The following is a 20,689-nucleotide window of genomic DNA, read 5'->3' as shown; positions in this document are numbered from 1 at the left end:
TGTCTTTTATATTAATTCATTGATTTTCCTGAGATTTTATCATAAACTGTATAAAATTGGAGCTCTATGGCTCTTTGTGATTCTCATCTTCACCTACTATAAGTACATCATATCGAACATTGAAAAATTGCAACTGTGTCAAATAAGAGAAATATATATGTGCTTCGACGTCCTGTTTTCTCTCCACCTTCTTTTTTAGTCAGTATAAAAGCACACGGTAGCTGTTCAACCAAATCATTTGGGTCCGCTTCTCGCAGTCGTTAAGGACGTTCAAGATCATCGTTTTTGGCTCCTTAAAATGGAGTCCAATTTGATATATAGAATCACCCCCGTCATTGGAAGAAGTGTTCTCATTTCCGTTTATATGTTCCGATCTCTAGACACCTATACGATAAAGCTTTAAATACAATAGATTTTCAATCGAAAAATTAATTTTTTTCCAATAAAACTTTTGTTTTGTTCGTTTACGTCTTGAATATGTATCGCAGGTTTGATCTCCGATTTATGACATTCACAGCCACACAAAAAAAATTCACATTTAGAAAAAATTTTTTTTAGATTCGAGCTACGTCATCTTCCCTCGGAAGATTGCATAATTTAGCTCCCTTATGAATGTCGACTAAGGTTCATTGACATGCCCACTTCGGCAAAAAGACATCGTCAAAAATTGTGGATGCAACGTTTATTTTCCAAATTTTTAAATCAGAACTCATTTCACCATTCTAGTCGTTCCAATTATCGTTAACACTAATGTGAAATCTCGCTCTCAATCATTTTGTACTATCCTTTCATAAGACTAATTATGGTATGTACGAGCCGGTAAACAGAATGTTGTGGTTCGGGAATAAATATAAAAACAATTTAGTTTTTACAATAACAGAGGACTCTTTAAAAAAGAACCATAAACTTTTTTCATATAACACTGTATTATTTGATGTACGAATAATGTAAAATGTTTGAGTTAAACATGAAAATAAATAAATTAAAAAATATTTATTAATTCCGATACTTACATACAATGAATTGAGTTAACTTACATCACTAATTACTCTCGATATTTAAACTTATCTCAAAATTCATATACAATATAAGGCTTTGATAAGTAGAAATGCAATTACCTGTAAAGAAAAGAGAAAATTAAAAAATTATTTTAACTGTATAACAGGTAAATTAAAGTGTTTTTATAAACAATGCATTTATTTAATATTCTTGTAAACAGCACAACAATATAGCAATATGCTTTTAAAATAAATTAATTTTCAAATATCAGTCACAGAGAAATGCTGAGAGAGCAATTAAGAATGTTCTCCATTCTCCAATAATAACGCACTGAGTAGTTTTGATTTATTTTTTCATTCAATACCAGAGTAGTCGACTTCAATATTGTGTAGGTATTAATTTGATAGCGATTCAATAACATTTTTATTCATAATTTTCTATTGGTAAACATTAAAAGCATTATTTAAATGTAAAATGCTGAACTCATACTCATAAGTCATAAGAAGACTACAAACAGAGCCTGTTAAAATTCTCTAATAATTAATTGTACTTAAATATACTATTAATTGTACTTAAATATACTAACTTTATAAATCAACTAAAATAACTATTTACTCCTATTTAAAGAACACTAATTTCCATTGTACATACATAAATTTATTCCGAACTGACAGTATATGCAAGTAGAAGTGATGGAATTTTTAATTAATTGAAAATATTAATTATTAATTGAAATGAATTTATTAATTGAAAATATTTGTATTTAATTTTAATGAATTTCAATTTTTTCTCTCAAATTAACATAAAATTTAAATAATTCACACTATTCGTACAACATTTACTCTTTAACATTTTTCTATGTTATTTAAAATGTAGACAAATCTACATTTGTCTGTGTACGAGAATTGCATTTACATTTGCAGTATTGTTAAGTTGCGTGTTTGCAAAAAAATGATCTTATTATAAAACAATTTGTTAACATTAAATAATCATTTAGTTAAAAAAACCAAAAATTTCAGAAAAAAAAATTTAATGTTAAACATGAAAACGATTTAAAGATGATAAGCCCGCATGCCATCGCACGTTCCAAATTATTTTAAAAATGAAAAATTTTTGTTTTTTTTTCTTTTTTTTCTTCATCTATGACTTATTCGCAAAATTGTATGTTAATAAATAAAGGTAAGGTAGAACAACAAGTTATGTGATAAAATATTTAATTACTTTTTGTCATTTTAATTAGTCACCGAATATGAATTTTTTCTCTCAAATTCTCATCTATTATTTTGTTTGTTTTTTTGAATTTTGTTTGAGAGGTAAAATATTTTAATGAATTACATTATGTAGATAATGTGAAATCGTTTCAATAGTTTGTAGTCGCCGAGATTGTAAGAAAAAATTTATTTTTGAGTGGGTAGAATTTGTTTCAAAAGGAGTAGCATGACGCTCCACACCCTACCACACTATTTCAAGATTCTATATTATGATGTTAAGGCATCTAACAGCCAAATAAATATATGCTTTTGATTGCATTTCTATGTATGTACCTCTGCCCTATACCGGAACATTACTTGCTTCTAAAATATACTTTTTTGTGAGCACCTGACTATACCTCCGGCCCTGTACTACAACATTATTTGGATCGCACACATTTGGATCACACACATTTGAATCAAATTGGACCCCAATTTCTTCGTGACTACTCATTTGTTTGAAATGAGTAATGTTGTGAGTAAGCCATACATAATATGTTATTTTGTATATGCTATAGTGATTTAGAATTATAGAAAAACTGAATCATAGAATAAACAACTCAAATATAGTTCATTTACATTTCAACGAAGATGTGACACACTAACATTTTGTGAGAGCCACTTTATTTTCACATTCTAAACTTCACAATTCATTAATGTTAAAAATTCATTAGCACATAATTATTGAGCAATTAAATTATTGTAATGCTTACACTTTTTGAACAACATTTTCACAAAGTTAAATTTTAAAAATCAAACAAATTAATAATATTAATTAATAAAATTAAATTGCTTTTTTTTTTTTTCAAAAACCTCATTTGTATAGTTGAAAATTTTGAATTTATAAATTTAGCGATTATTATTAAAAAAAACAAAATTCTAAATTGTTCATTTAATTATTAAAGTTCAATAAAAAACCAAAAAGCAAATTTTTAAAGTGAATTTTGCTAAAACGAGCCGTGGGGCGGAATTAATTCTGTTTTTTTTTTTTATTTTTTGTTTTTTCAAATTTAATTTTTCATTTAAATCCAAAAAAAATATTTCCGATGAGGTTTTTCATTTGAAAAACAATAAAATGATTTTTAGTTTTTCTTTTAATTTTTATGAATTAAACATAAATTTCGTCTTGAAGTGGGCCATAAAACTTTGTAATTCTTCCTCATTTTCATTTTTGTTCTATATTAAAAACGCCTAAGGGCTATTGAGAATCGGGGAAAAAAAATTCATAAATTAAAGAGATGGAAAGGAGAGAGTGAAGAGAGAGAGAGAGAGAGCGAGTATGTACACAATAACATTACAATAGGAAATTATGATTTTTGCGAATTTTATAAAAAGTAAATATAAAGGACCATCGATTCCTTTTTTATTTCAGGCAAAAATTGGATCACTTGCTATCCTGAATACAATTTCTAAAAAAAAAAATATTAATGAATTTCAATTAAAAAAGTGAGTTAAATATAATTTTTAAAGACTTTTTCTTTTATTTTATACAAATTGAATTTTATAGGACCTACTTAAACACGGTACCTATACCTATAGCTTATTATATTTTAAAACGTTATAATAATTCTTAAAAGAAAATTATTTTTTTTTTTATAAAATTTTGTATTCAAAGTGTGTTCTTCTTTGAATTTAAATTACAATTGATATTGCTATAGACGTACTTACTTTCATAAAGTGAGTACTTTTTACAATTTCGAAATTAATTAGTGTTAATTTAAATACAAAAGTTTTAAAATTTAATAAATAAATTTGTTATACCTAATTTAAATAAATTTTAGTTTGTATTACAGTATTACAATTTACCGTATTACAATTTACAGTATTACAATTTTCTAAGATCACTTTCCGAAAAATCGACCGTTGTTGAATTGATACGTGTTATATTTGAGTTTATTCGCCGATGTTTCTGAAAAGTCTCGATCAATTTTCGAAATTATTGAAATTTGAGGCATTTAAATTTCTCGCCATCCCTTCCCCACATATAATTCCGCAGCTATAAATTGAAAACTAATATAATTTTCTATGATTATTAAAAATTAAATAACCAAAAATTAAGATAAAAGTAATCACGTAACGTCACACGTAATCATTTCTGTAACTAGTACATAGTATTTAAATATAGTAACAGCACGTCATATTGTTTTTGATACCATAATACTACATATAAATGCATCGTCATGACTTTAAGTTGAAGACCGAACAAAAGTACTTTTCCGCAACAAAATTCATATAGAATACACGTACACACATATGTATTTATATGTATGTACGAACATAATATGAACGTATACATACAGAATACATAAGTAAATGTTTATAATACGTATGTTATCTGAATACACGCATAGCTCATTAACATTAATGCTACATCCAAGTAAACAACATAAAATTTCATGTTTTGAAAAAAAAAAAAGAAAGCACAAAAGGGATACTCAATGGTAAATTGAAAAATCGGTAATATTTTTATTCCGGTCAATAATCAAGAGAGCATTGGAAATCGATTTGCACACACTTATGTACATATGTATATAATATGTATGTGCACATATTTTCATACCAGACCAGTTGCCTTGCCTTTTATTTATGTTTCACTTTATTCAATATTATGTGAGTACAAAAGAGAAAATTATACATGTCTCTACATGCATACACGTACTTAATTCGTAAGTACAATAAAAGTAACGCATTTAAGTAAAGCAAATGAAAATATTATAGAGTCGCGTGCTTAACTTATGTTATATATTTGATTTTATTCACCGTTATAAATATGCACACACATAATAATTAACGTAAACATTTACACATACATGAATGTGTATGTGCATAGTTTGTTTTTATGCGTTTGTTATACAAGGTGTAGTATCAAATTTCAGTGAATTAATAGTTATGCACGTTTGAAAGAAAATTCTTTAATTCTAATTTCAATTTCTAGTGGTTTTTATAAATAATGATTTGAAAAGCATATACGGTCCAAAGATTTCTAATACATCATTCACAAATAAACTGTATATTAAAAATTATAAAGCTTATTTGTTTGGAAATTTAAAAGCTCTATAAACATTATTCTCTGGTGCATGTATTAAAAACACGATCGGGCGAAAAGAGAAATTTTGAATCCACCAAATCTTACATGGCAAAAAATATATAGGCCACAGGGAACATTCATAAATGACAAAAAGTGGTAAAACTTAGTAGAAATTATTTCGAAAGAAGCAGATTTTAGAGCGAAAGTAGCGGATTTTGAGTAATAGAATCTTTCTATACATATACCTACTTTGGTTCTAACAATAAGTATAATTTAGGAATTATTATTCGAAACCAAAAAATGAATATTAATTTGACAAAGAATAAAATAATTAATTGATATGTCAATGTTATAAATGATGATTTACACGTCAAGTTTTAAAATTTAAAGTTTGATTTACACGTTTCAAGTTAATGTCAATGTTATAAATGTTGATTTACACGTCAAGTTTGATGTTAAATTTTACTTACTTATCTACTTACAATATACTTTGATCATTCACCCTATTCGTAACGAATATGATCGATTTTATGTACATACATACATACATATTAAGACATACGTTTGTATATTAATAAATATGAAATAATGTGGGGAGTAAACGATCAAGCGAATAGTCAGTTTTTTTTTTTGTGGTGAAGTTTAATAGTTGATAAAGTTACAAAATAATGTTTATTACATTATTATGAATGTATGATTGTATATACAAATTACCATTTGTGTACATAAATATGCATGTATTTTGATTTGCCGGTGTGTGCTTAATTGTATATGTGGCGTTTGACATTTCTATAGCAATAAAATAATAATTTTTTTTTTATTTTTTTTTTGTTTTTATTGAAATCATTTCTGAATAGTGTTTTTAGAATATTTGTCAATATTAAAAAAAAAAAAACTTCATGACGAAAAATTCTCCAAATAAAAAAAAAAATTTGGAGTGAAGAACAGAGTACTAAAGTAAAAATAAAATAAATGGCAATAAAATAAAGTTGGGCCAAGCCAATGGTTCGTAAAATAGCGCTTTTCCCTTCAAAACATTTGGAAAAGCTTACAGTTTCAGGAATATAAAAAGTCGAGAGTGGCAATTTTACAAATTTCGAAAGTCGATAACTTGAGAGGGGATGGAAGTTGAAAAAAAATTGCCTTCTAACGAAATTTATTAGTATTGCAACTACAGTTTATTGCTTAAAAGAGAAACGGTATCAAAAATTTTAAAACAAAAACCAATTTGTAGATAACGGTAAATTTTAATGGCAATTTTGTTTTTTTTTAATGTTTAATTGTGCTGTGGTGCGATAGAAGTGACAATCAGTGATTTTGTTGCCCTTGCAGAATTTAAAAAATGTTTGTATTTTCGTTACGACAAATAGTGAAAAAATGAAATTTTTCAGGATTTTGGAGAGCTATAATTTGGTAGGGGAAGTTTTCTCCCACGGAAATTTTATTTATTTATATAAAATTTTGCAAGGTTGTAGAAATTTCGTTAACAAACACATGGACGGACGGACAGAAGATCAGATTGAAATTAATAAGCGCTTTTTCCTAAATTTTGTTGGAAAAGTACTAAAAAAAAAATAAAAATAAAAAAAAATTAATTTTTTTTTGTCGTTTTTCTAATATTTTTTTTCTCTTTCTTTTATTTTATTTGATTTATAGTAAAACGGTATAAAATTTTAAAATTTTAGTCATTAAGCATCTGTTGACGGGCAGACACGTTTTAATAATCTTTTTAAAGAACAAAAATTTTTTAAGAATCGCGGCGTTTCGATACGATTATATTTTTTTTTGTCTTAAATCGATTTTTATTTTGTTTATAATTAAAATTTTTAATTGTTTTTTTGTTGTTGTTATTTTTCTTGATTTGTTTTAATCTTTAAGAAAATAATTTTTTTTTTTGTATTTAATTATAAAATTTAAGAAGAATTAAATAGAAAGTTGGTTATTTGCAAAATCTTTTAAGGTTAAGTTGCAAAATTTTTTTTTATTTAAGAAAATAATATTGAGAGAAAAGAAAAAAACATTTTGAAAATGTAAATTTGTTCTGACTGACTTCAGTTTCAGCAGATCAGTTAACAATTAAAAAAAATTATCGGAGCAACAATAATACCTGCATAAATAACCATCCACCAACTACAACAACAATTCTATTGCTGAAATTTCAAACAAGAATCAAAAAAAAGAACAACTTTTAAGAAGTATAAGTATAAGCGAAAAGAACATGAGCAATAAAAAAAAATATTTTTAGCAAGAAAATAAAAAATATTGAAAAAATATAAGAGAAAAAAATTACCTGTGATTGTGCAAAAAAGTTAAAGTTAAAATTCGAATAAATTTAAAATAAAATATAAAAAAAAAATTTTGCAAATAAGAAACAGGAAAACAAAGTGTTTTTTCACAAAATTTTAAAAGAAAGTGAGTAAAAAAAGAATTAAGAAAAAATTTTAAAATGATCTTATTAATTTTATAGCAGCGCAACCATTAAACCTTAAAATTATTAGCAGAGCAAGTAGGTAAAAATGGCTGACTTTATTAAATCTACTACCTTCCATTTCTTAAGAATTCTTCAAAAAAATTGAGTAAAAATTTAGATTATTTTTTGTTTTACCTACTTTTACTATATGCACAAGATCAGTTTAAATTTCGAAGATCAAGATGGTTTTTTGGGATTATGTCATGCTTGATGCAGTAAAGTAGGTACCTGTTAGGGCAAAATATATCAAAATTGATATTTGAATATGTTGTTAATCGCTTCCTTGTAATATTAATGAATGCAAATTTTAAACAGCACAATTTTTTGTCACATTGATTTCCGAAAATTGGGATTTTGAACAAACTTAAGTTCGAATTTTTAAAAAACATACATATGTATGTATATTGTATACATACATATAATAAGATGAAATCAAAATGTTATTTGGGTACTACTTATAGTCGGATTAAATTTAGTTATAAAATTAATTAAGAAAACTTGGATATGCGCTTAATAATGAAAAATGTCAGCAACTCTAATTGACTCTGGTTTTTGTTTAACAATAATTTTTTTTTTTGCCAAATGCATTCATTTCTCATTTGTTCACTCAAATCATTCTGAGTTGACAACTGATTGATTTCTTTGTGACATTCTCATAATAAATTTAATTAAAATTCAATGGTTCGAGTTGCATCTGGTGTATACGCTGTAGAACTTATACCATTGGACGCTTTTAAATCTAATGAATACCATATGAAGAGTTTAATTTGCTTAAAGATTAAGTGTTATTCAACACTTCAAAGTAAAAAAATACACACTTATTGCACAAATTCGTCCAGTTCTTATTATTCTCCAATTCTTCTTTGCTTTTCAACACTGTTTATTGTTACTATGTTCATATTTACTTATCAAATTTATGTACCAATATTAACTTCCAACATATGTAACTGAAAACTTACTTATGTGCAAGTGTACGAAAAAGAAAAACAAAGTCATTTTCAGATTTTCTCTTTTTTGTTTAATAGCACGTTTTTTAAATTTTATTTTTTTTTTTAAATTCAAATTTCCATTTACGACACTAGTAATAATTGTTGTTAACACATAATTATCTATGTTTATTTCTAGAACACTGTTAAGAAGGGTTAATACACTAAGACCCAATGCAATTAATTGAATTGCAACCAAACAAATTCGTTCCAGTCACATATTAGTATTTTATTTCCAAATATTGAAAACTTTGAATTTTACGCCATATTCTAAATAGACAATAATAATCTTCGCTCTGTTGACCATTAGCTTCTCTCTAATTTTAATTTACATTTGTTTGTGTTTATGTATACTATTATCAAAAAAAAATTCTACCTAAACAAATTGAATTTTGAAGCATTTATTACCAAACTCAGAATAAAATTTCTTTACTACCTATTCCAATATAAATAAGTATGAATGTATGTATGCAAATCGAAAGAATGGAAAATTTTTCTGTTTTCTTCATCTGTTTTACACTCCTCAACATTTTTTTCAATTCTTCTTCATTTTCTACCTAACACATGATTATAACAGTTTTTTGTTTTGTGTATGTATAATATTATACAAAATTATATGAAATGATCATGGTATAGCAAAAAATTTGCAACATTTTATAAGGTTATGGGCCGAAATAAAAATTTTTAAAAATTTGAGCAGATCAAAGCACTTAATGTTATACGGTACCTGTATGTTTGACGGAAGGATTTCAAACTAATAATTCAATGCATAATATCGCATTCTTATATTGAAAAATGGTGCAAAAAAATTGCGCAAATTTTTTTTTTTTGGGAATGTAATCATTTTTGCAGAACATTATTCAGTGCACACAATTCCAATACAGTTTGACACAAGCGCCATAAATTCCAGTTTTTGTTACTGATGCAAGTTGTTACTGTGATTGATATGATTGTCAAATTGATAATATTTTGAGAAAGTACTATAAATTAAAGGGTTATTTTATTTATTTTGCACTATCAAAATCAATATACTTTGCTGGAAGTTATGTTGAGACTAGTGAGACTGATTTGAACTATTTTTCTTCAAAGATATTTTGATTCGCGAACAATAGGTTTTATATTCTTATTGTATAGGTACCAATACAAATTCTATATTTCCAAAAATAAACAAAATATTTATGTATATATGTATGTATGCTTATAAATTTTACTACCTATACATACATTTTTAGAATTTTAAAAATAAGAATTCAAATTTCACATACATATATATGTATGTATGTATGTATGTATAAATTTATTACAAGTGCATATTATGCTGACGGCAGTGAAATTTTTCTGTTCTACTTTAAAAGCAAAAATTCTTTTATTAATTTTATCGCATCGTTTTTTTTTTTTTGCTAAAAATTAAATATTTTTATAAAAAGTATTTCTTATATTTCATTAGTCATAAATCATAACTGTAGTCTGTGTATAACAAATTTCCGAACTTATATTAAAAATATTTTATTACAATGTTATTGTATGTAATCTGAACTTAATTCCAAATTTTTGTTTTTCAAATTTTTGCCAAATTTTTTATAACAATTTTGTTATGTTTTGCTCTATAATTATAAAATTTTTTATTATTTTTGATTTGTATTTGAAAAGTGTAATAAAAATTTTATTAGCGGTGCGCTGTACGAGATTTGAGAACGCTTAACTCGAGTATGTTTAGTTAGTTAGAATTATCGAGAATGTTTTATTTTTTATAATTTGTGGTTTATCATTTTGCTTTCGTATAACAATTATTACAATTTTTTAAATTAATATAATTTTAGGTAATTTGTAATTAAATTATTGTTATATTATGTTTAATTTACTGTTAAATTATATTTTAAACGTTGAAAATAAATTTGTATTAAAATTGTTTTGTTTATTTTTATAAATTAATAATTATTATTTACTAAATTTGAGGGGACACAAATAATTACATTTGATTATTTTTCAAAAAATATTCCAAATCTATAATAATTAGTTGTCAATATATTACGACAAATTGTTTCTACTTAATTATGCTAGCAATTTAGAAAGCCATGCTAAAGAGACCCTGAACTGATAATTCATTTGAATTATTATTTTATACATACATACATAAAGGTAGAAAAATTAGTCAGTGATTATTATTACAAGCCCTTATTACATAATTTTTGAAAAATTATAAAATTTCTGAAATTTTTTTATAAAGTTGTATTTGAGAGAATGATTGTATTGTAACTACATATATAACAAATTACAGTCAGCTGCAAATTTGATATTTTTATATGCTTGTCTTGTACAGTACATAATAATTGTGGTTTGAATATAATTTATGCTGTTCGTTACCCAAGGGTCTGAAGACAAAAAATTAAATTCAAAACTATTACCTATATTGTAAAATTTTTCGAAATCAGACTTAATTTATTTAAAAAAAACTAATGCAACGCTGTCATAAATATTTTAAATATTATAAATTATTGCCGTAATCTCAGTGACGTGTTTTATAGACGGCGTCTATGAATTTTGTTTGCGTTGTGCTTATAAAAATTCACAATTGTGAAAATTCGAAAAATTGAGATTGCCCTTCGTAATCAATTTAGTTTTGAGTTTTGTATGTCCTTATCGTAATATACGTTGTATATATATATATGTATATGTATATATTGTATTTACATTTATTAAGAATCAAAAAATTGTAATAATTATTATGTTGCGCATATTTTAATTTAAGTTTATTAAAATTTTATCAAAAAAAAAAAAATATTTTTATTGATGATAATTTATTTATAGAGACTGGTAATAAAATGTTTGTTAAAAATAACATCTGCGTACATAATCTATAATTAGTGAACTTATGATCGTATATTTGTATAAGAAAGTTATGTTTCGATATTTTTTTCAAAAATAGTTAAAGAAAAATAATGTTACTTAATTGATGCGGTCCTTTTACAGGAGTATAACACTCCAAACTAGTTGTAATATTACGAATCGAACGCTATTTTTTTTGTTATTTAGTTTTAAAAGTGTTATACTTCATTAAATATTCTTCGAATATTTGAATCCAATTCGATAACCTGAATCAATAACAGACAGAAGATCACTCCTAGAATATAAAAATTCTAAAACTGTACTATTTATAAGACAGTAAAATTTAATTCAACGTACTTATTATTATAACTGAATGCAATTAATTTAATATTCTTTATAGACGCTCAGTAAAAGTACAATAAATGCAATAATCAAATTTAATTTATTGAATTTAAATTCAATAATTTAAATTTAATTCATATATTTATTAATCAAACTGTTATACAACAGTATCTACAATATAATTTCATAATCTCAAATGTTTTTAATGTTCTTATAATCTTTTTAAGTGCAGTTATTGTTACGTGGTTAAAAAAAAGTGAGCATTCAGTTCAAATCAATTCAATGCATTAAAATTAAAAATGCATTACTAAAATCTTCGCTGTGTTTTAGTAATTAAAGAAAGAGAGTAATTGTAAGAAAGAGAATTTTTTTTTTAATTAAATTTTAATTTTTTGAAAAATCTTCTAATGTTTTTTTTGCTTTCGTCAAAAATTTCTGCACTAATTTCCATTCATACCATTAATAAAACTGTTCAAATAGCTTTTGATTCGGAATTGAACTTAGAACTACAAAAACTCTAGACTTAGACTTTTCTATATTTAATTTTATGCGATTCTATTATCACAAAATTTACACTTCTATTTTTAGAAAAAAGTTCAATATTACAAAAAAAATTCTAATTGTAATTAAATATTAATTTTCTATATCGTTATAAAAAAATATAACACTTTTATTTTTCCGATTTACCTAAACTTTTACTTTTTATACAAACAAAAAAAAAAAATTTTTAATAGTCATTATTTTTGCATTTAATGACTTAAATGACATTTTCACTATTATTTAAATTTTAGCTTAGGAAAATTTATTTAGAAATTACAATAAGCATAGTAAGTACAAATATAATGACTAAATGAGTGCTTATATTTTGTATACTACTATAATAAACAGTTATAGTAAAATAAATCTTAGAAAAATTATTAGGTTTCACATCATTCACAATAGTAAAACTGGTTAACCGGCTCCGAGAAAAATATTTTTTTTTTGCTCTTTCTCTATCTAAAGTGCTTAAGTTGATTTTATTGATTGCAGTACTCGTATTAACCATGACCACGGTGTAACAACCACATAAACAAACAAACACAAAAAATTAAAAAACAATAACTGCACAATTTTTTTCATAAATAGAAAAACAAAAAGCTTAACTATTAAACAAAAAGTAACTGCTTTTTTAACTGACTTTTTATTTTAGTTATTGTTTTTTTTATTTTTGCTGTCTAAAACTTAAACTGGATACAAAAATTTCAATATCTCGATCAAGGTTATATAAGGTGGTTGTTTTCATTTATGAATATTTTATTCACAATACATGCGTGTATATGTATATAGATATATATATATATATATATATATATATATATATATATATATATATATATATATATATATATATATATATATATATATGTATGTTTCTATATGCATTAACGCTTTTTCAATCATAATTTATTACCGTCATTAAATGCAATTTAAAATTTATTAAAATGAAAATTTGTCATCAATATTATAGGATAATTAGAAGTTGTCAAAAATCTGTCAAAATAATTTTTTATGACAGAATAAAATTATGTTTTGTTGACGTCTCGATTTCAAATTACTGTTAATGTCATTGTAAATTTTTTTCCTTTGTTTCATTTATTTAAAGGTGAAGAGAGAAAAAACTTTTTGAATTTCGGAAAATAATTGAAAAATTTAAAAAAAAATGCAATTATTAGTGAAATTTTTATGATAGTCAAAATTTTATTGATGGATTTCAATAAATAATTTTTCATGAAAATCCTTAAATTACACAGGAAACCTATGAAGAGTAAGCATCAAAACCGATGGGAGATTAACTCTCAAAATAACATGTTTGATATTTGATTTAAAGAATAAAATAAAAGTGTTGACAACAACTCTGAACACGTCATGAATCATTTTCTTTAGATTGGCACTAGATGGTGTGGTATGTCAACGTCATTGGTGTCAGTTCTTTGCCGAATGTATTTGAAATGTCACATTTTTCCGATGAAAACATATATGAGTAACTAAATGGAAAATTAATTTAAATTCTACTTTTACATTTTTCATGAACCTTGCATTTTATTAAGTTATAAATACATTTTATTATGATCACTACATTTCCGAATTTAAAATAAAACTTTTAAATTTGAAGGTGCACACGATTAATTCAAAATTTATTCAAAAACGTGAATAAGATTTTTTAGATAGGCAAAAAGTGATATTTTATTAAAACTGGTTTTAGAAATGTCAAATTTACTTAACAGATTAGAATATTTTTTTTCGAAATGGATTATTAAAACTAGAAAAAACTAGCAAGAAAAACACAAGCCAATTAATTTTTAGCACATTTTATAATTTTGATTAATTTAATTTATTTATTTTCATAATTAAATTTATTTTATTAAAATTTAATAACAATTAATTTCTCACGTTTAAAAATTAAAATTTATTAATATTAGATCAGAAACACAAAAAAAACTTAATTTTCCGGTAATAGGCGGTGTTACCTTACAAAAATTTGTTTTTTTCCTGAATTTTTTCGATGCGCTTTATGTGTCATGACAATATTTTAATATTTTAAAATTTATATTAGTTAAATTTATCAGCTTAGTTTAATTTACCAGTTTTTAATACCATGTAGCAAAAAAACAAAACAACATGAAAACGATAATTAATGCATCCAAGTTCCAATAATTTTGACATTTCTCGGGTATCAAGTAAAATCTGGTATTGTTAGGGAAATAAAAATATCATGTATTAAAATTTGACATTATTTTAATTTGTGTATAGATAGCATTGCCAGTTGAATAAAACAACATTATTTGGTAAGATTTTTATTTAGCAAACAACCAAACCAACATAAATAAATGCGAATGTTTTCAACGAATTAATGTCAATGTGATCAAACTTGAAGTTGCCTCGTCGCTTGCTCTAAAACACAAGATATATTTTGAGAAATATTTATCATTTAAGATTTCGATGACCGATTAATCGATTTCGAACAATATCAACCCTTTCGTGTGAACGTTTCGTATTAATTGTCGGATGTTTTTATCATAAGAACATCCGACATCATAAAACTTAACAATTCTATCATTATGTATTTTACTAGTGTTTTCACAATCCTGTATTTGCAATTCTCGCATTCAAATTAGAAATAGAATCGCAATCAATTCTTTTTTAATGATTTTATTTTAATTTTATTCTACCCATACTTAAACACCTAATACATTCTTACGTGCCTATATTATATTAAATCTATTTGTATACGTACACGTTGTATATGCCTAACTTAACAGGCTGTAATAAAATATATCAAGATTTATTAACATTTCGTGGCAAATAAGAGATTGATTTCAACAAAAAAAAAATGTGTATTTTTGTACTTAATATTCTAAAAAATCAAATCACGTGTTTCTTAAAATTAATAGCTTTAGAATTTTATAATATATTAATAAATTTTCAATAAATGTATTAAAAGAATTTAGTATACGAGTACTTGTACTTATATTTAAATTTATTACATCTTAAGTATACCACACTTATGCTAAGCATAATAAGTATGATGTTCCACTTGAATCTTAAATATTTGAATATGATTTTTTTTTATAAGGACATGTAAATTAGGATATACATAGGTATACTAAGTACGTGTTTGTTATTGCAATTTCATTTTGATTTCACTGAATAGCTCTGTAGGACTTGTTATTAAATACAAGTCATTGTGCGTATAAAATATAGTTGGGAGTAGATATTAATAATAAGTAAATAAATGTATAGAGCTGCTACGAATAAGAAATTAAATTCAGATTCGGAATTGAACAAGATTACTCCGATATTCATATAAAGAAATATTTGCATAATCTCTAAAGCAATAAGTAAATAAATTATTTAATAGTCTACCTCTTTTAAAATGACATTTCAAATAAATTGAATGTTTATCCCTTTAAAGGCCCACATATTTTGAAAATATTAAAAATTTTCTATAATAATCCAAAAATGCCCTTTATTTTCCTATTTTACTTGATTTTTATTACGAATTAATTGTAGATTGAAGTGAATTCAATGTTTTTGTTGCACTTGTGAAAAATCATCCCCAAGACTCAACAAATATAAAACGTGCTTTAGGCATTACCTTACTTTATATTGCCAATTGCTATTTCAAAACTATTTATGCCTTTAAGCGTAATTTAATATAAATTCACACAATTTAAGTAAAATATAATCGAGAACAAAAAAAAATATAAAAATTTAAAATTGAAAAACTTAAAAAAAAAAAATACGATATAAGAAAATTTCAAATTAAATCAATATGCGGTATATAAAAATTACGAAAACAAAAAAAGAAAATTATTTAATAATAAATATGCATGGGAAACAAATAAAACGAGAATAAATAGGGTTGACCATGTCAACTGTCTGGTATGCACAGTTAACTGAATTTTTAAAGTCGCCATTTTAAAGCATCTCAGTTTTACTTACATATATTCTTTGAAATTATGGGGTGGCATTCTTTAAAAAAAATTTACCACAAGAACTTGAAATATCTCGAGTAAACTCTTAAAATATGCCGGCCATATTTATTAATTCGTTGCTCCTTTATGAGAGGTATACGGCTGTTATGTGATATTATAGGGTACTCTGTCTCAGTTTCCCAAGTCATTGTTACAAGTTATCAAACATGAATTTCGCATTAAAAGCAATTTTGTAACGTAAATCAAATAGCTGACGTAAAAATTAATAAGATTAGGAAGGACATAGTGAAGGAAAACGGACATATATTTTGGCTTCTAAAATGCAGTAATATGGTATTAATACACAATTCAGCTTATAGATGTGAATTGCTGAATTGTGTATTAATATAAAATTTTTGCATTTTGGAAGTCAAAAAAATTTAAGACATATGTAAATCAAATAGGTGACATAAAAATTAATAAGATTTGGAGGGACATACTGACGGAAAACTGGCATATACTTTGGCTTCCAAAATGCAGTAATATGGTTTTAATACAATTCAGCTTATAGGTGTGAATTGCTGAATTGTGTTTTAATACAAAATTATTGCATTTTAGAAGTCAAGGATATTTATATCAATTAGAATATTCGACATTTTGCAATAATTTATAAAACCAAGATCAATATTTCTACACAATATATATAAGAACCAAATTCTAAATTTATAATACCCTACAAACGTGTTATTCATACGGAATATAATTAAAATTAAATTTGAAAGTTCTATATATACATATATATAAAATTGTCATGTTCAAAATACAATTTCTTCCGCTTAAAGCTAATTAACACCCCGGTTATATATAGCACATAGACACTCGTATATACCGTAAAATATATTATATAAAAATTGTGGAATAAATTAATTCAAATATTTATATCACTTTTTCTGTACTTACATACATACATATAAGGTTAAATAATTGAAATTAAATTCAATTGAAAATAGAGAATTACATATTTCATTCTTATTATTATTATTACTTGAAAAATCTAGATCAATCTGGCAACACTATAAGGAAATAAATAGGAAATGTACTACAAAAAACAATAATTATTTTTTATAAATTTTTTGTTGATTGATATTTGTGCGATATATGTACTCGTATGTGCATATTTAGCATAGGAATTGAGGAACTAAAATGTGAAAGTTAGAAACCAATAAAATTGCTTATAGCAATTTAATAAATCAACATATTTTGTTAATTGTTGTAATTAAATGCAATTTAAAACTATTAAAAAGAATAAAAATGAAAAAAACATTAAGAATTTTATGCAATTTTTAAGCAAAAAAATGAAAAAAAGCGTCGTCAGACTAAAATATTATAAAAAAAAAAAATGCTTAAAGTAATGCAAATTTTGCTTTTTATTAGAAATTAATTTTGACGGCCATTTTTTTTTTTTTGAATTGAATTTTTTGATATTGACAATCAATATTTGTTTCTGTTTTTTTTTTTTTTGAATTCAAGATCACAAAATCAAATTCAATTTGTCATAAGTTTACATAAACATATTCTTTTACATTCACTTGCACATTCTATTTTTTAGAATGAATTCTAAGAAAATTTTGTTAACCTATGAGTAGGTGTAAGACATAAAATAACGCATATACATAAATTGTATGGGGAGGCTTACACACACAGATATTGATGGTACTTTTATTTTGTTTTTTTTGTTTTGTGTTTTGTTTTCTATTTATGTAAATAAGAGTGAATGTATTATGATTGCTATAGTTTTGTGTTTTTTATTTAGAACAGCAAAATATTGTTACCAGCAGTTACATGTTTACTTTACATACATTTTTATTGTTTTCAAAACAATAAAACAAAAAACCAGAATAAAAACTTGGAAAAAAAAAAATAAATAAATCAATAGAATATTGTGCAATATTTGTTTAGGACAAAATTGTACACAGGTGGGAGAGAAGTGTTTGTATTTTTCTGCTGGATTTTTGTTTTTCAAATGTCATTTGTTGTTTGCTCATACATAAAGCTATAAATACAAAACTGATAACATTGTCGTTTTTACAATTTTTGGAGCATGAACTTCACGTATTTGTGTATGCCTGTATGAATGTGTGTTGAGATATTGAGAATGTGTGTGAAATATTGTTTTGTATACTCAAGTTTTCCAATATGTTCAACATTGTATTTAAAGACAAAAAATATTATTGAATAAATTTAATGTTTTCCCGTTATTATATCGGTTTATATAAGTATTATATATATCATAGAGAATATATATATTTAATTTATCACGACGTATGTAAGTAATACCAAGTAGGAAATATTTACGACCCCATAAATTATAATGAGTATACATTTTGGCTCAGAATCGAATTCTTAGTTGATCTAAGTTTTGCACGTTCGTGCGTCCGTTTTTTTGTTGAATCATTTATTTAAGAACACAAAGATATAGAGGGTTAAAATATTGTACAGGTCGTATATTTTTAAAGCACGCAAATCAGTATTGAAAATGTGAAATTATCTTAAATTTTAAGAAAAGTTAAAAAATTTTGACCTCTCCAAAGCAAACTGATGGTATATGCTTTGCTTACCATCCAAAAAATATTGTTGGAAATAAATAGTTTGATCGCTAAAGGGTTAAAAAATTTTTAATTCAATTCATGATCAAACAATTTGGATACGAGGATATCGAAGCTCTAAATTACAAAATTTATTTATCATCATGGATTTAGTAATTCATTTATACTCACTGAATATTTGTAAAAATATTTTAAAGATTAAAATTAAGAACGTGCTATACCTATTATCCTATTAGCATGCATACTATTAATATGTAGAAAGCCACCTTGTAGTCGGTTTTCTAACTACAATAAATTCCGACAATAGTAATAACTTCCGAAAGTATACTTATTATACCTTGATTTCAAGATTATGTCAATTTGATAATTAAATATTATGATTAATTTATTTAAGAAATTCACAATTTACACTCTTAATATTTTTGATAAAAAAAAATAATTGGAAAAAATTTTTATTATTACAAGTGTTTTACTTGTTTTTAATTGTGTTATAATTTTGATTCAAAACATATCTATTTATAAGTACTTGATTACTAATACTTATAATTTATCTTTGTTCTTATGATTAAGGTTATCTCTGTGCGGGTGCACATGTTTAGGAAATGCTATAGAATTTTTAAGGCATTAGATTCTTCGAAACTCATATTAAGTACCAAATCTTATCTTTAAATTTGAAATCATATTGTAAATTTGCAATTTTATACATGTGACGCGTATATATAGCAAATATTTTTATATCTGTTATACATATACATATTTTTGTAATACACAAAATCTGTTTTCAAGTTATTTAATTAATTGAAAAAAAAATAGAAAAACATTTGTTTAATCAATAATAATATTTGAATTCTTTCATAATATTTCTTATAATACTAGTTATATAACAGAATTACTCACACTATATATATTTACTAGTGACATTGGCAATCACATTTTTCTGTTGATGAAATAAATGTTCATAAATTCTGACAAATAATGTTATTGAGTAAGGCAATTATATAACATTTTAAATTTAAAAATTGTAAACTAATATTTTTTAATTATAAATTTATATTACTTACTGGTAAAATTTTTTTTATGGTTATATAATTTATCGTAAATTCCAAGATAATAGTTAACATGTCTTATGTCATTTCACGACTTTGACAAATTTATTATAGTGTCAAATTAATTTCAAAATTTTATAACTTTTACTAAAATGTTAGAATTTTTTTTTAAATAAAAATGTTTTTCTTATTTAAATTTCACCGAATAATTACGATATTTTAAATATACTACCTTCAGTTTTTAATAAATAATCTACCATTTAATTGTCATACTATAAATTATATAATATGTCACTGTCACATTTATAGTGTATTCTTATTTATGACAATTAAAATGTTGGATGGCGCTCTAATTTGTTTCTTTTTTTTTTAATTTAAGTGGCAATAATACTTTATTGCTACCGTAAATTTAATATTAAAAAAATGTATATAAATTATGCGGTCACAACTTGGAAGTGTTAAATTACAAATTCAAATGCATTCTAATTTCATTTATATTTTCTTACACTTGTATTACACTTAAATTGTTAATTATTTTAAAAACTAAAAAAAATTTACTTTAATGAAAAATTATTTTTAATAACTAAAAACGTGATTCAAAATAAATAAGAAAATTTACCTAGGTTTTTGATTTTAATTTTACATATATTTCGAGTTATGAAAGCTTTTGTTATACATTATG

The 20,689-nt window shown here is 24.2% G+C and overlaps 2 protein-coding genes across 3 annotated transcripts in view; one reads left to right on the top strand and one right to left on the bottom strand.

Moving 5' to 3' along the window:
* Positions 1–1,061: 1,061 nt before the first annotated feature.
* Positions 1,062–20,689, bottom strand: part of LOC129610660 (homeobox protein 5-like) — a 212,377-nt gene continuing 192,749 nt past the window's right edge. The window contains exon 7 of the mRNA XM_055523300.1: positions 1,062–1,118. Within this exon, the coding sequence (XP_055379275.1) occupies positions 1,077–1,118 (42 nt within the window). The 3' untranslated portion in view covers positions 1,062–1,076. The remainder of the gene's footprint in view (positions 1,119–20,689) is intronic.
* The window catches only part of LOC129610661 (anion exchange protein 2), a 58,305-nt gene continuing 44,600 nt past the window's right edge, over positions 6,985–20,689 (top strand). The window contains exon 1 of one of the 2 annotated variants that reach the window (XM_055523301.1): positions 6,985–7,689. The gene's annotated coding sequence lies outside the window, so the exon portion shown is untranslated. The other variant, XM_055523302.1, reaches the window with a different exon arrangement.

The sequence above is a fragment of the Condylostylus longicornis genome, unplaced genomic scaffold (assembly GCF_029603195.1).
Source record: "Condylostylus longicornis isolate FDR11 unplaced genomic scaffold, ASM2960319v2 ptg000046l, whole genome shotgun sequence".
NCBI lineage: Eukaryota > Metazoa > Arthropoda > Insecta > Diptera > Dolichopodidae > Condylostylus > Condylostylus longicornis.
The sequence above is the reverse complement of the archived record's forward strand: the minus strand, read 5'-3'. Positions and strand labels throughout refer to the sequence as shown.